Raw genomic sequence first — 13,865 nt, 5'->3', positions numbered from 1 at the left:
GCCCCTTCCTGGGTAGGAGGGGCTACAGCCCCCTCCTGGAGAATTTCCTGGGGCCAGGACATCTGCGACGGCAGATGTGGTAAGTTGTGTGGGGTTTGGGGGGGGTCTACGCTACCTTCTAGATACCTCACACGAGTCCTCGGACGACCTTTAAGTGGCGTCGAGTTTATTGGGGCCCCCGTCAAGTCAAGGGAAATTGGTAGTTGCACTTGAGGTACACCTCTGTGCGGTCGCCCCTCACAAGTGAGGGGGATATTTCTGGTTTAGGGATCTTGACACCGGTTACGACCTTGCCGTTGGCCCTTAAACGTTTGGATGTACAATTTCAAAATCTCAAGTTAAATGTTTTGTAGGATGTTAGTTCGGCTAGGAGAACCTTTGTATTAGAGAATATGTTAAGGTTAGCCAAACATCGCAATGTGGTAATGAAATTGTACATAATATGAAACTGTTATTTTAATGTTTTAATTTTGTTTCATATTTTAATAAATACGGCCGGGAGGGTCACTCCCTCCCGTCTTCCAAAAGTTCAGAACTGTTTCCGGTTTCCCATCCTTGGGGATTGTGTTGAGAGGGGGTGGCGGGTATCTCAGCCATATGGAAAGGGGCGACCATTCGGTCCCCCCGAACGTATGGCGGAGTACCACGATCCCCCCGGGAAGCCATCTTGGGCGGGAGGCGAGTCTCGGCTGGTATGCCCGAAGCGGCGTAGCCGGGGCGCGCCTTTTTCCCGCCCTAGAGTGGGCTGGCCTAGACACTGACGCGGCCGGCCACGCCCCTGGGGCAGGCAGGGGCGGGTTTACGCCCGCCCTGAAGACGGATAAAAGGAGCAACAAGCCAAGGAAGCAGCCTCTTGTTCCTGTGCTCGGAAGCTGCACCACCTCGCTGCACGTGAGCTCGAGACGGAACGAAGAGCCTATTTTGACCCACCCACCAGCCCCTGAGGACAGCAAGTGGTTTTTTGAATAAAGTTTGATGTGGTAACTCTAATTTTGTTTGCAGGTTCGGATTATTATAGTGGTAACTTTGAATATGCAATAAAGAATGGTCAATTTGTGGATGTTTTGCAAATAAAGTAATCCTGCTCTAGTGTTGATCAGTAAGCATGCTTTTAATAAAGTGTTGTGTTACTGTCTTTTAAGTAAATTAGTCATTTAGTTTAGAATTGTCGTATTTATTTTGGTCGGGCAGTAAGGTCATGATCGGTGAGCACTAATTGGAAGATCCCTATGAGTGGGCGTCACCCATTACGGATGGGAGTGCTCGAGGGAGGTGGCCATTGGCCCCTCAACGGGGAGGCGGTCCCTTCTAAGGATGGGCCGCCGAAAGGAAAGGAAAGGCGGTCAAGGCCCCTTCCTGGGTAGGAGGGGCTACAGCCCCCTCCTGGAGAATTTCCTGGGGCCAGGACATCTGCGACGGCAGATGTGGTAAGTTGTGTGGGGTTTGGGGGGGGGGTCTACGCTGCCTTCTAGATACCTCACACGAGTCCTCGGACGACCTTTAAGTGGCGTCGAGTTTATTGGGGCCCCCGTCAAGTCAAGGGAAATTGGTAGTTGCACTTGAGGTACACCTCTGTGCGGTCGCCCCTCACAAGTGAGGGGGATATTTCTGGTTTAGGGATCTTGACACCGGTTACGACCTTGCCGTTGGCCCTTAAACGTTAGGATGTACAATTTCAAAATCTCAAGTTAAATGTTTTGTAGGATGTTAGTTCGGCTAGGAGAACCTTTGTATTAGAGAATATGTTAAGGTTAGCCAAACATCGCAATGTGGTAATGAAATTGTACATAATATGAAACTGTTATTTTAATGTTTTAATTTTGTTTCATATTTTAATAAATACGGCCGGGAGGGTCACTCCCTCCCGTCTTCCAAAAGTTCAGAACTGTTTCCGGTTTCCCATCCTTGGGGATTGTGTTGAGAGGGGGTGGCGGGTATCTCAGCCATATGGGGTAAGGCAAAATCTATTGCACTTGTGAACTTGTCTTACAGTCAGGGCCACTGGAACGATGGCATTTTACGGCCTTGGCATTTTCTGCATAATCATTTTTTTGCTGCATTTTGCCAAAAAAACAACCATCTAGAGCATATTCTGCAGATTTTAACCAAAAACAATTCTAGCTCTGACGGATCAAAAGTTAATTAAAACGCAGCAACTCGTGTTGCTGCACAGTAGTGGTCATCTTTTTGCCGCTTATTGCTGTATTTGGGTGTCAAACTGGTACTAATGGCGAGATAGTGTGTGCATGTATAAAAATGGGAGAATAATGAGGTAAAACTATCACAAAAAGTGTCACATTGTGCAGTATAATTTGCCTTCTCTTGCCGCATAATGTAATCTGTCGCATAATTCCAGTACTAAGCACAATAAAAACCTAGGGAAAAAAGCAGGTGCCATTTCGCGTCGCTTGGTTTGTAAATACTATGAATGTCAGCAGCTGACCTGCTAGTAGGTCAGAAGTCCCTGGAAGGTCTGATTCGTCCAGGTTTGAGGTCGTGAGAGTGAACACAGAGTCCCCTGTTGGCAAGTAAAGTTTGGGACTGTGACTCCGAGCTGGCAGCGTGCGAGCGAGGCTCGCCTCTCTGCTGTTAAGGCGTGTAAGGCGTGTCAGCCGTGCCAGCGCTGAGCGTGCCTGCTGCCTCCAGTCCTCAGCACTGCCTGCTCCTGTGCCTGCCTGGACAGAGCCGCTCAGACGCCGCACGCGCTCCTCGCGCCCTCTCTGCCGCTCCTCACTCTGTCCGGGGAGCCCACGGGACTGAACTTCATCGCCGGCTGAGGGACCCCCAGCCTCGGTCGCTGTGAAGCATCCCGGCGCGCGCTGCTGCCGAGCCCCGCGATGGAGGAGGCGGACCTGCTGCGGGAGCGGCTGCAGGCCATCACAGTAAGTGCTGTGCTTCAAGTCCTTTTGCGGCGGGACAGTTACTTACCGTCCGGCACTCTGTGCCAGAGGCTGAGAGCCGGGGCTGCTGATCCTCACAGAGGGCAGGGGCGCACGTGAGGCGCTCACAGCCTGATCCGGAGAGCGCCGTTCTCATGGCAGCTGGTGAGCAGCAGAGCTAGTCGGAAGGGAGGCGTGTAGCACTATTATAAAGCCACGGAGACACTTTAAACGTATCTATAGCTTTAATAAATGGCGAAGGGTTCCATCTTTGTAAATTTAGGTTCGTACAACAGCGATGACACAGAGCATGTGATGTAAAGAACTGCCTGAAGGACGTCATTGCAAAAGCAAACATCTGAGCTGGTGTCAAGTGTTGCCAAGAGCCACAGCTAGGTCCACAACATGTATTTTTCTGCATCCGTGTGCTCTGATTTAGGCCAATATAGGAAACTGCGCACTCTAGATATACTCATTTGACCATCATCACCCAGGGGGGCAAAGGCGAGAGAGACGGAGAGACAGGCTGGACGCAGAAGGTTTCTGTTTCTATGTGCAACAATTTAGCATATGTCCGCTGCAACGAAGAAAATACTCTAGTAATGAACTTTGATACCCTTGAGAGCCACCACACATGCACGTTGACACGCGTCACACTCTTCCTCTTAGGTGATACACTTAGAAACAGAAATTGGGGGGCTTACAAAAGAATGTGGCGGGACGCATAGAGTTTGAAATACGCTGGGCTCACGTTAACACGTTGTGTTGAAGTGTTTTCAGAGGCTTTTTGACAAAGGTGACATATTTGCAAACCTGTCGAGTGAAGAAAGGACAGTGCGTGAGTCGTAGGACAGAAAGCACACCCTTATTCCTTCTAATGAAAGTATAATGCAATGTATTTTATATACTGCATAAACGAATGGAATGATAAAGAGGCGACTGTAATTTCTAATGCATCCCGCTGCTGCCACTTCAGTGCCAGGGGTGTACTGAAAAGCTATGTAGAACATTGCATTTAATTCTGGGTCCAGTGTTATTGCATGACAACATGTCATCAGAGATAGAACTTTTCCATTCAAGGCCTTTTCTTGCACAGACCACGTTTTTTGTGTGTTAGTACACTTAGTGCATGTGAAAAGAACCAAAACCACAACTCCCAGATGCACTGGTTTGTTGAAAACACCACCTCGGATACTAGCTCTACCAGTGACCTGGGCGCATCCTTCAACATTGTTCTGGTGCCCCTGGGAGTGGTTCGCATCCTTCAACATTGTTCTGGTGCCCCCTGGGAGTGGTTTTGATCTGACTGGTCCCTTGGTTTTAGCTACTGCTTTTGTTTAATCCGTATACTTCTCTTCAACTACACAAATACAGCGCATTGGCCAAAATCCCAAAGAGGGGCTATTCCTACCATTGCTTACCTCTATTGGGTTCTCTTTTAATGCATTCTGGGAATTATAGTCTTGGTCTGCTTCCGTTGAGTTAACACACTTGAAACTAACGATTTGTAAAAGGAAATGCTGGAATATTACTTGTGCTTGCGTACTGTAAATTGTGAGCTTCATGTGCGGAGCTGTTAAGCTTCTCAGTTCCAAGCATAAGTAGTCTAACTAGTCCAGGTTTTATCTTTGCATTCTGGACGTTGTAGTCCCGTTTGGCCCTTTTGTAAAATCAGCACCACCCGTACCAGAATGCAAATTTAAAACCAGAACTGGATGTGCTACTTCCGCATGAGCATGGGAAACTTGGGAGATCCGTACAGTATTTGAAAATGTCTCCACCGCTCATCCACCCACATTTCAACTACTACTACCTCTATGAGAACAACAAATTCCCACCAACTAAGTTGGAAATGAACAACAGTTTGCCAGAATAATTTCCTGTTCATTGAATTCAGAAATGTTCAGCTTCTTTTCACCGAGATCTTATATCTCTTCTAAAGTGCTAATTCAACTGACAGCGCCACACATAAATAGTGCCTTGAAGCAGATGTTGCACTTGTTTAAAGCTGTCATTTGGGCCCCGATCTATGAGGGTGACGATCAGCCATTTCTGGGTTTATCTATATAAGCCCTAGTTGTCTGGCAAACTAGACCAGCTGAAATCTTCCCTCGTATCATGGCGGGAGTTGACAGCTATGTTTGCTTGCCCCCATACACGTTTTCACACTCATAATTAAAATGGCGTCGGGTTGCTTGTATGCCCTTCACTGTATGTGCTTTGCATAGTTTGAGGTTGAGTCTTTTCATCGCCTGCGCTGAGTGGACCAGTGCCATTAAACAGAGCAGCCTGTGAGCTCCTGACAATGTCCCTGGGGTGCCCAATGCGGACTTTAAATAAAGCTTATGGACAAGTGGACCCTGTAGAAGGGACCTCTGGGTGGCAAACTCAGGCCCTCTATAGATATCTATAGCATTTCTCGTTTCCCTTCCTCCCCACGGCACTTCAGAGAAGCATTCCAAAAATCCGCCACAGCCTCAGCTGTCGTGCGCGACCTCTTTAAATACGAAACTTGCAAACATCCTTGTTGTTTTTGGCCGGCCTCAGCCTGGTTTGGCACAGCTGTGAAAAGGTTCCTTTCTTGGCCCTCACTTGGTTCTGTCATTGCCACGGGCCTTAATTAAACTAGTTTCCAGCAGTGCATTCGAATTCCACATTTAGCCGGGGTATATTTATTTTGTGACATCAGCTGCTGCGTGCTGCTGCACAGCGCGGCTCATTCACTGGGTTCCTGTTTGGGGCAGAACAGGTCTGTCCACTGACTCTGCAGAGATCTCAGATTGTCTCATGTCAGGTGATTGTAGCTCACCAGGCCTGCGGGTTTTCCTTTGCATCATGGTACTTGCAGTTGGCTTTTTTCATTATACATGCCAGCTTACCACGCTGAAAGGGCAGAGAAAACAAGCATTGGCAAATACACTAGATTTGTCTATTGTAGACGCATACACACAACCTGTACCCACATAAACACGCCCACAGACAAAAACAGCTATTTGAACTAAGCTCTACAAACATACATTTCCTCTTGCACAAAGACCAACAAATATGCAAGCATCAGCCCTCTGCTCTACTTTGGATCCACAACGGTCTAGTAATGTTAATGAGAAATGCTTCGGGACACTCTTCTTGGTACAAGTAACTACGCCTTAGAACTCTCATTTAGCAAAGGGTGAGAAGCATCTGGAGTTCAGGAAAGTTGTGAAACCTGGCTTTTCCCCATGATGATGCCACAGTGACTAGACGTAACCAGCTCCCCCGACAGGTCAGAGAAAGAGTGGTGCCCTAGGCATATACCAGGACTTCTCTGGAATGCAGATTGATGCCTGTTACCACCAGTTCAAAGTAAGGAAAAGCTACAAGGGATTTAGTTTGTTTACTTAGTTAAATTGATTTACTGGCACCAGTAACAAATCTTTTGATTAACTCAATATAAATACCTTTTCAGATATAATTATTTTTCTGTGTGCTTCTTTTACTTTTGTGCTTTTGTTATTCAATGTTTTTTTGCTTATTTGAAAGAAATTGTACCGTTATCCTATGGTTACATTTGAGTTAGATTCTTGAGAACTAACTCTATTGACTGATGCCAGTAAATCAATTTAACTAAGTAAACAAACTAAATCCCTTGTAGCTTTTCCTTACTTTGAATTGTTCATTGCCCATACCTACAAGGGTCAATTGGGTTACCCATTACCTCTTCATGTTACCACCAGTAACAATCTGGTGCAAAAATAACATTGACATATTTTTATGACATTTGTGTAGAATACATTTATTTACACTGAATCTAATTTACACAAACCCGAACATGTAGCACCTATCTGAACACCTGGATCAATGATCGGGATCAGGTATAATTCCCTAAAAAGAAAACTGAGTGAGGTGGTTATGGTAACCAGATGACTTCATGTCACCAGGACACAACTTTTCCTGTTCTGAGTTTTGATATTACATATCAGTGCACTCTGGAAATTTCAGTCTTCGTGGTGCATGATAATTGGACCAACACACCTGAAAACAGTGATATGTAAAAGCAAAGTCCAGTGGACACCTTGGATGCAGCTTGATGACTTGGACTTTGCAGACGACCTAGCCTTACTCTCCCAAACTAATGTGCAGATGCAAGAGAAGGGCAGCCACATCAGCACAATGCTGCCTCAACATCCATGGGGGGGGGGGGGGGGGGGGGGGAACCAAGATCCTGAAGGCTAACACAGCCAGCACAATTTCAATCACTGCTGCAGGGGATGCATTGGAAGAGTTTGAGCCCTTCATCAACCTGGGCTGTTCACAGGCAGGAAGGGTGGTACAGAGGCTGGCACCAAGGCAAGAAACAGCAAAGCAAGGGCAGCCTTCATTCAGCTAAAGAAGATCTGGAGCTCCAAGGACCTAACACTGCAAAGCAAGATCAGGTTTTTTAACCACATGGCTGCTAGGCGTTTTCCCGTCCTGTGCTGCAAATTGTTGTTTTTCATTGTTTTATGACGAGCTGGCCTTGTCATCCGCGCACGGCAGGTAAGCCCAGCTCGTCATTAGCTTCGAAGGGGTTAACACCAACATAAAATCGGTCCTTCTGTATGGAGTAGAAATGTATTGACAACAGTGACCACCACCAAAAAAGTCAAGACCTTCAACAACACCCGTCTGAGAAAAATTCTCCAAATCCACTGGCTAATCACCATCAGCAACAACGACCTGTGGCAGCAGACCTTCCTGCTCATGAAGAAACCATGAAGAGACCCTGCGGCTGGATGAGCCAAATCCTCCTCAAGCCCATATTAAACACCACCAGGCAAGCTCTGACCTGGTACCCTCAAGGGAAAAGTAAAAGAGGAAGGCCAAGAAACACCTGGGGGCAGGTTTATCTTAACTGGCGCATCCCCAGGGATGCGCCAGTTAACGTGTGCCACAGTGCGCCACAGCTCCGCCACCCATGGTGCGCCGCATTTATAATGCGGCGCACCATGGTGCAAAAACGGCCCAGATGCGTGACGCATCTGTGCCGGAAATGTGGCGCATTGCTGGAGTTGCATCGCAAGCGCGACGCAGCTCCAGCAAGGCTCGGGGGTGCCCCATCTACACAATGCTGCGTCAAGACCTACGCCTGCTTCAAGCAGGCGCAGGGTTTTGACGCAGCATTGCCCTTAAAGTGACTGAGTGAAATCTGATAGATTTCACTCAGCCACTTTCAGGAGGCGTTCCTGCGCAGGAACGCCCCCCCCCTGCGCAGGAACGCCTCCTTATGGCGCAGTGCTTTACAACGTGATGCATCTCCTAGATGCGTCACGTTGTAAATAGGGCGCATTGTTTGTGCCGCAGTTGCGTCAAATAAAGTGATGCAATTGCGGCGCAAAGAGGCGCAACGGCCTCATAAATCTGCCCCCTGGTACCGAGGTCTCAAGGCTGACTGCAAGGAGATGGGTTACACCTAGAGTTAAATTGATAGAAAAGCCCAGGATAGAGATAGCTAGAGAGTCCTGGTTGATGGTTTATACACCAGAAGGGGAAGTAGGCATACGTAAGTAATTAAATATGGGGTGCAAAAAAGCGATGGACTGGGAGTATTTTACAGTGGCTGAGATTATTTGAACCATGCTATTCATCACTTTTTTTATTCTTTAGTATGTCTGCTTTAGAGGCACTCCGTATTTTGCCCTTTGCAGCTAGCCCTGTCGTATTGCATACCAGGACTAACTGCAGTGGCATGTTGCCCTCCCTCAGGCAATCTTTGTGAATAGGGAGAGTATGTGTTTTGGATTCAGCTATTTTTGGCACCATTCCTGCTAAATTTTCTGCAAGTTGTTAATTTAATTGTCTTTACTAGGTGTGGTTGTGCAGACACAGTTTTCTTCACCACTGAAAATTGGCCTTCCCCATCATTAGCCCATAGTGAGCTGGTTTGAGTCGAGACCCTCCAATCTGTGTTCCCTGCCTTTGCATCATTTCGCCTCGGTGTGCTAGGCCCCCTCTTCCTCGACTTTGGTGGGCTTTTTAAGCATACACTTTGGCAATGTTTCCATTCTCTATCTGTTGATCCCTGTTTCCTCCCTAAAGTGACGGAGGTGAGCGTACAACAAGAAAAGGGCCAATTTAGGCACCTACCAAACATGTGCATTTGAACCAGCACCCCAAGCCCCCTGGCTGTGTACATTCCTGGCCCCTTAAAGCTCTTAAGCACACCGGATCTTTGTGCTATCTACCAACCACTGCCACAGATACCTGCAACAGAGTAACACACCACCTGCACTCTTTGCTATTCCCTTTGCTTGTACTTACACTATATAGACGACTCCACAATTTCTACGTTCTGCTGTACAAGCACACTCACAAGCAAACTCCACCACGCATGCACGTTTTTGCATTTCATGTTTACCAGCAAACCATCTATGGGGCAGATGCAATCGCTTAGAACTGTTCACTGTGAATTTACCCTCTCTGAGCAGACTCAGTCAGCTCTAGAGTTGGTATCTTGATAAAACCCGCCAACATCCTTGCTGATATATAACTGGTCATCCAAATATAATGATGGTCTTTGATGCCTTGGAACGAGCTGCAACTGTGGGAGCTACTTCCTCTTTATGCACACTCATCATAGCTCAGCAACAAACTGTTACCACAGTGCAACATTTGCATCTGAAACACTTAATTTATTTATTTGGCTACCAAATTGACTGAAACAGTGTATCTTCACATTTTATCCTTCCAATGGGATCTTCTGTAATATCACGTTAATAAGTGAGACCCAGACCGACAGGCGAAAGATGCAACCTTGCATTATTATATAGTGCATGCACATAAATAAACACAATATCCATGAACGTCAATTCACGAAAAAGCAAGGAGTAGTGAAAGTTACATCACGTGCCCTTCGACTGCCAATTTCACTCACATGCTTACACATACACACTCATTCACACTTACACACACTCTCTCTCTCTCGCGCAAACACACACAAACCTGCAAGCACACATACAACAAACATTTAAATGCACGTTTTTTACTTACCTCAGCTTCCAGGATAGGTCATAGTCCAGCTAATTGTGCTCCATCTTTTTATTACACTCTTAGTGAATAATGATACATTGTTCACTATGAGTGTAATAAAAACCTTGAGAGAAAGCAAAGAAAGTGGTGCCCCAACTGACAATCATAAGGACAAGCTGCCACTTTGTTCATGGCACTGATTATTCCACCTCTGAAGCAAGGGGTCACAAAGGCAATACCAGAGTTCACAAGGGGCAGGCCAGGAGTCACAGCCGTGACCCCTGGCGACCCCTAAATGACATCCTCGACAATATCCATGCACACATTGACATAGAGCAATGGTAAATGCACATTCAAGCACACAGGCCAACACACTGTAGACGTGTATATACAGAGATCACCAGAACAATATGGATCTATGCTGAAAGACCTGCAGAAATCATGCTCAAAGTCTAATAAATATAGAGGTATCAGTGCACACCACCCACAGACCACCAGACCTGCCTCCACCCACTCATACAGTCCAACATACAGAGTCATTCTCTCTCTCCGTAACACACTGAAATACACACAAACGCACTCTGACATACAGTCCCACACAACACAAATCCATCATATAGAAATGCTGGGTTCAGACAGACCGAGAGACGAAGAGTGAGACGGTGTAGGCTTAATTGCGTCTGGTGACATTCAGGCTTCATGTCCACTTAACATTTAGTCCATCTCTGAGGATATGAAAATCGAGGCGTGAAACGCAGTGGATGATCAATGATCATCCAGTCCTTGGCATGTTCATCCCACTAATGACTTGTGTCTGTCCTTACCCAGAAAAAATCAGGAGAGACACTAGTTTTCTTGCCCATGCAAATTCTCCCCTCTTAGAGTCTTCATTTGCAGAAATCAACATAGGTCAGTTTGTCTCGGCTCTTAGGTATAATTTATATGCATATGTAGTACGCAAATTCAGTGCATTTTTCTAGGTTTAACAAATACCTCCTTGTATGGTTGCCGGATTGCTGCATGTACAACAATGAACATGTATCCAGCCTTGGGGGTTTCCCTTTATAAATTAGTTTTGTTAAGTTTGTTAGTCCAGTTGGGTAAACCTAAGCAAACCAGTCTAAAATCTCAGGATACTCTTTTCTATTGAATCAAAACTTATAATAAAAAAATGTGTTGGTGTTTATTTAGAGATTTGCTACCTCTTGTACAGTTTGGTTTGCTTTCAAGAACTAGCATACTTATTTTGTCACGCTAAACATACTTTTGATATTTATAGTATTGACATTTGCACTTCATTTCCTCATTTGAAGTGTTTCCCAGTGGAATGTTGTAAGAGTTGCTACATTAAATAGGAATATTACATTTTTTATTCAAGATTCCTTGACTTTCATACGGTTTCACCTGGAGACTTGAAGGGCCAGGCAGCTACATTGAAAGGACGACTTGTCAGGTCATTGAGTGCACTAATACTGAAACTCAAATAAATAGTGCAGGAAATACCTGTCTTCAATGGTTTATGGTTTATGGTTTATGGTTTATGGTTTATGTGAGGATGGGATTACTTTCTATCACAGCACCACTGAAAACAGCATATGATGTATTGGCACATGCATAGGTTAAACTCTACACCATTATCTTGACACACACATAGCTTTCTTGCTAAGCCATTTACAAAACCAGCAATTCTGCGAGCCACACCGCAGACCATTGATCTTATATTACTAAAAGGGTTTGACATGAATGCATGCCACAAGCAGCATTCATAAAAGTAAACCCAAAATAAACTATCCACCATGGTATGGAGAAAAACATGTGTAGGCAGTAGAGAAGTTTTGGCATGGAGCTGAGTTAGATTGCTCAGGGTTTGAAAGATTTTTGGAATGGGTAAATCATCAAGAACATACAATATCTACCTTAAATGGAGCAACATAAGGAGGTGTAGCTAGACAAATAGTTGTCGCTTTCAAGGTGGGAAGAAGAATGTGCTAAAGCTCAGGCGAGTCAGTCAGTAAATTAAATGGCAAAAAAGAAAGACAAGTGGGTACTGGGGCAGGACAATAAGTAGATTAACTGAGTAAATAAAATAAGCACCTTAAACTTTTCTAAAGTCTTATCTCAAAGGAGTGACTAAGGGATAGTTAGTGATTCCACATATTCACCCATTGTTCCTACATACTACCCTGGAGTACTACTTTGCAGCCCAGGTGATTTAACCAACGAACTCTATTACTGTTTTGGAAAAGTAACTATAGCTACATATTTTGTATTATTATTATTATTAGTATTATAATTATTATTAGTTTAGTTTACGTAAGTTGAAATGACCTATAAACTAACAAGGATCATACAACATAACTATAACAATCTTAGCAAAAGCAACATCTTAAAAATTATCTTTTTTCAATACTACAAAAAAATATGGCATGAACATGTTTAATTTAAAAGAATTTAATTTCTTTAGCTTTGGCTAGAACATAGTTGTAATCTTGCGTTTTCTTTAAAGGTTGTTTAAATAACATGCAATGGACAACCATCGGGGCTATCAGCTTTCTGATGTCAGATGTGGGCCAGTGCTTAATTTGAGCTGATGGCTGCAGGTGGGGCTCACCAGTACTCATTTTTGGGGACCAGCACTTATTTTTCCTCAACAGACTTTGATCCACAGCAAAAGAGAGAAAAACACAAAAGCGTGAAGAAGAAAGAAGGGAATGAATGAAAAACAGTGACAAAGTATGACAGCATGGATACAAAATAATCTGCAAGAGTGGTTACAAGAGGCAGGGATTGTCTTGTGGTAGAATAAAAGGGAGGGTATGAGGTGGAATTAAGACAACGCAGCCTTGGTAGTCGGCACCCCACCCTTCAAAAGTGTCATCTGAAGGCTTTTGAGCAAACGTTTACGCCCCAACACTTATTTCTTTTATAAATTAGGCACTGGAGGTGCCACTTTCTGCAATGCCACTTCGCTCAATGGGTGTTTGATATCACTTCCCCCGCCAATAATGATTTGTGAACCAATCATACCACGGAAGCTTGTACCTCCTTCTAGAAATCAGAAGTCCATAAACATTTTCAAATATTTGGTTTTGTTATCTGTAAGGAAGTTTCAAGAAGTTGGGAATATTTCTAGTTTTTCAGAATGTCAAAAGAATACTTCTCAGTAATGGGTAACTACTACTTTAGATATTTTAATGTGCGTCGTTTCGTCAATTCCTTCTTTTCATTCCACACAAATCTAAATTCCTATATTAGAACGTCTTCTCAATGTAAGGCTGTGTAATATTTGAGAGATGTCTACTTTGTTTATTGAAAGGGCATAGATGATGGCATAGGATTCGGTACAAATGCAGAGAAAGAATAACAGAAATCCAGCACGAAAGATGAGATGTCCTGCCAATGTTCTATAATTGCAAGTTACCATACAACCCCCAGAAATAAACAGGACATTAGAAATGACCTGTCCTATGCCTGACATCACAATTCTAAGTAGATCCCACCACATCCCTTTTCTTCCATCCCCTTTCATGATGCTGCTCCAAAAGAAATATCAGTTGCAGGAATCATTAAAGAGCTATTTTAGCATTTAGAGGTGTGCTCTTGATCCAAGATACGCAGTTAGTAGCAGATCTTGGACTATGAGTAGGATGCTTGCAGGACACCCTATCAAGAGCAACTAACCTATTTGTTCAGGTGCCCTGTCCATCTGGTCAAACTGCCCGCTTGTATCCTTCCTGATATCCACACATTCAGCCAGCGGTTTCATACCTCAGAGTGACCAAAGACACATGTCGCCCTCAAACAGGCAAGAGTCAACCCATATCTTGTTTGAACTCCCTTTACACCCCCTGTGGATGCGCTTTAAGATCCTGTGCTCCTCCTATAATGACCTCATCCACTTCTCTGTGAATCTGGGGTTCCTGTTTCTGCTCCAACTAAGTAGGAATTTTGCTCTTTATTGTATATTATATTTAATGAGACAGAATAAGATGTACCAACCTT

At 44.7% G+C, this 13,865-nt stretch overlaps 1 protein-coding gene across 1 annotated transcript in view; it reads left to right on the top strand.

Annotated features, from left to right (window-relative positions):
* Positions 1–2,619: 2,619 nt before the first annotated feature.
* The window catches only part of PALMD (palmdelphin), a 217,153-nt gene continuing 205,907 nt past the window's right edge, over positions 2,620–13,865 (top strand). The window contains exon 1 of the mRNA XM_086954644.1: positions 2,620–2,882. Coding sequence (XP_086810770.1) covers positions 2,838–2,882 — 45 coding nt within the window. The 5' untranslated portion in view covers positions 2,620–2,837. The remainder of the gene's footprint in view (positions 2,883–13,865) is intronic.

This window comes from Lissotriton vulgaris, chromosome 1_1 (assembly GCF_964263255.1).
Source record: "Lissotriton vulgaris chromosome 1_1, aLisVul1.2, whole genome shotgun sequence".
NCBI lineage: Eukaryota > Metazoa > Chordata > Amphibia > Caudata > Salamandridae > Lissotriton > Lissotriton vulgaris.
This window is presented reverse-complemented; position numbering and strand designations above follow the sequence as displayed.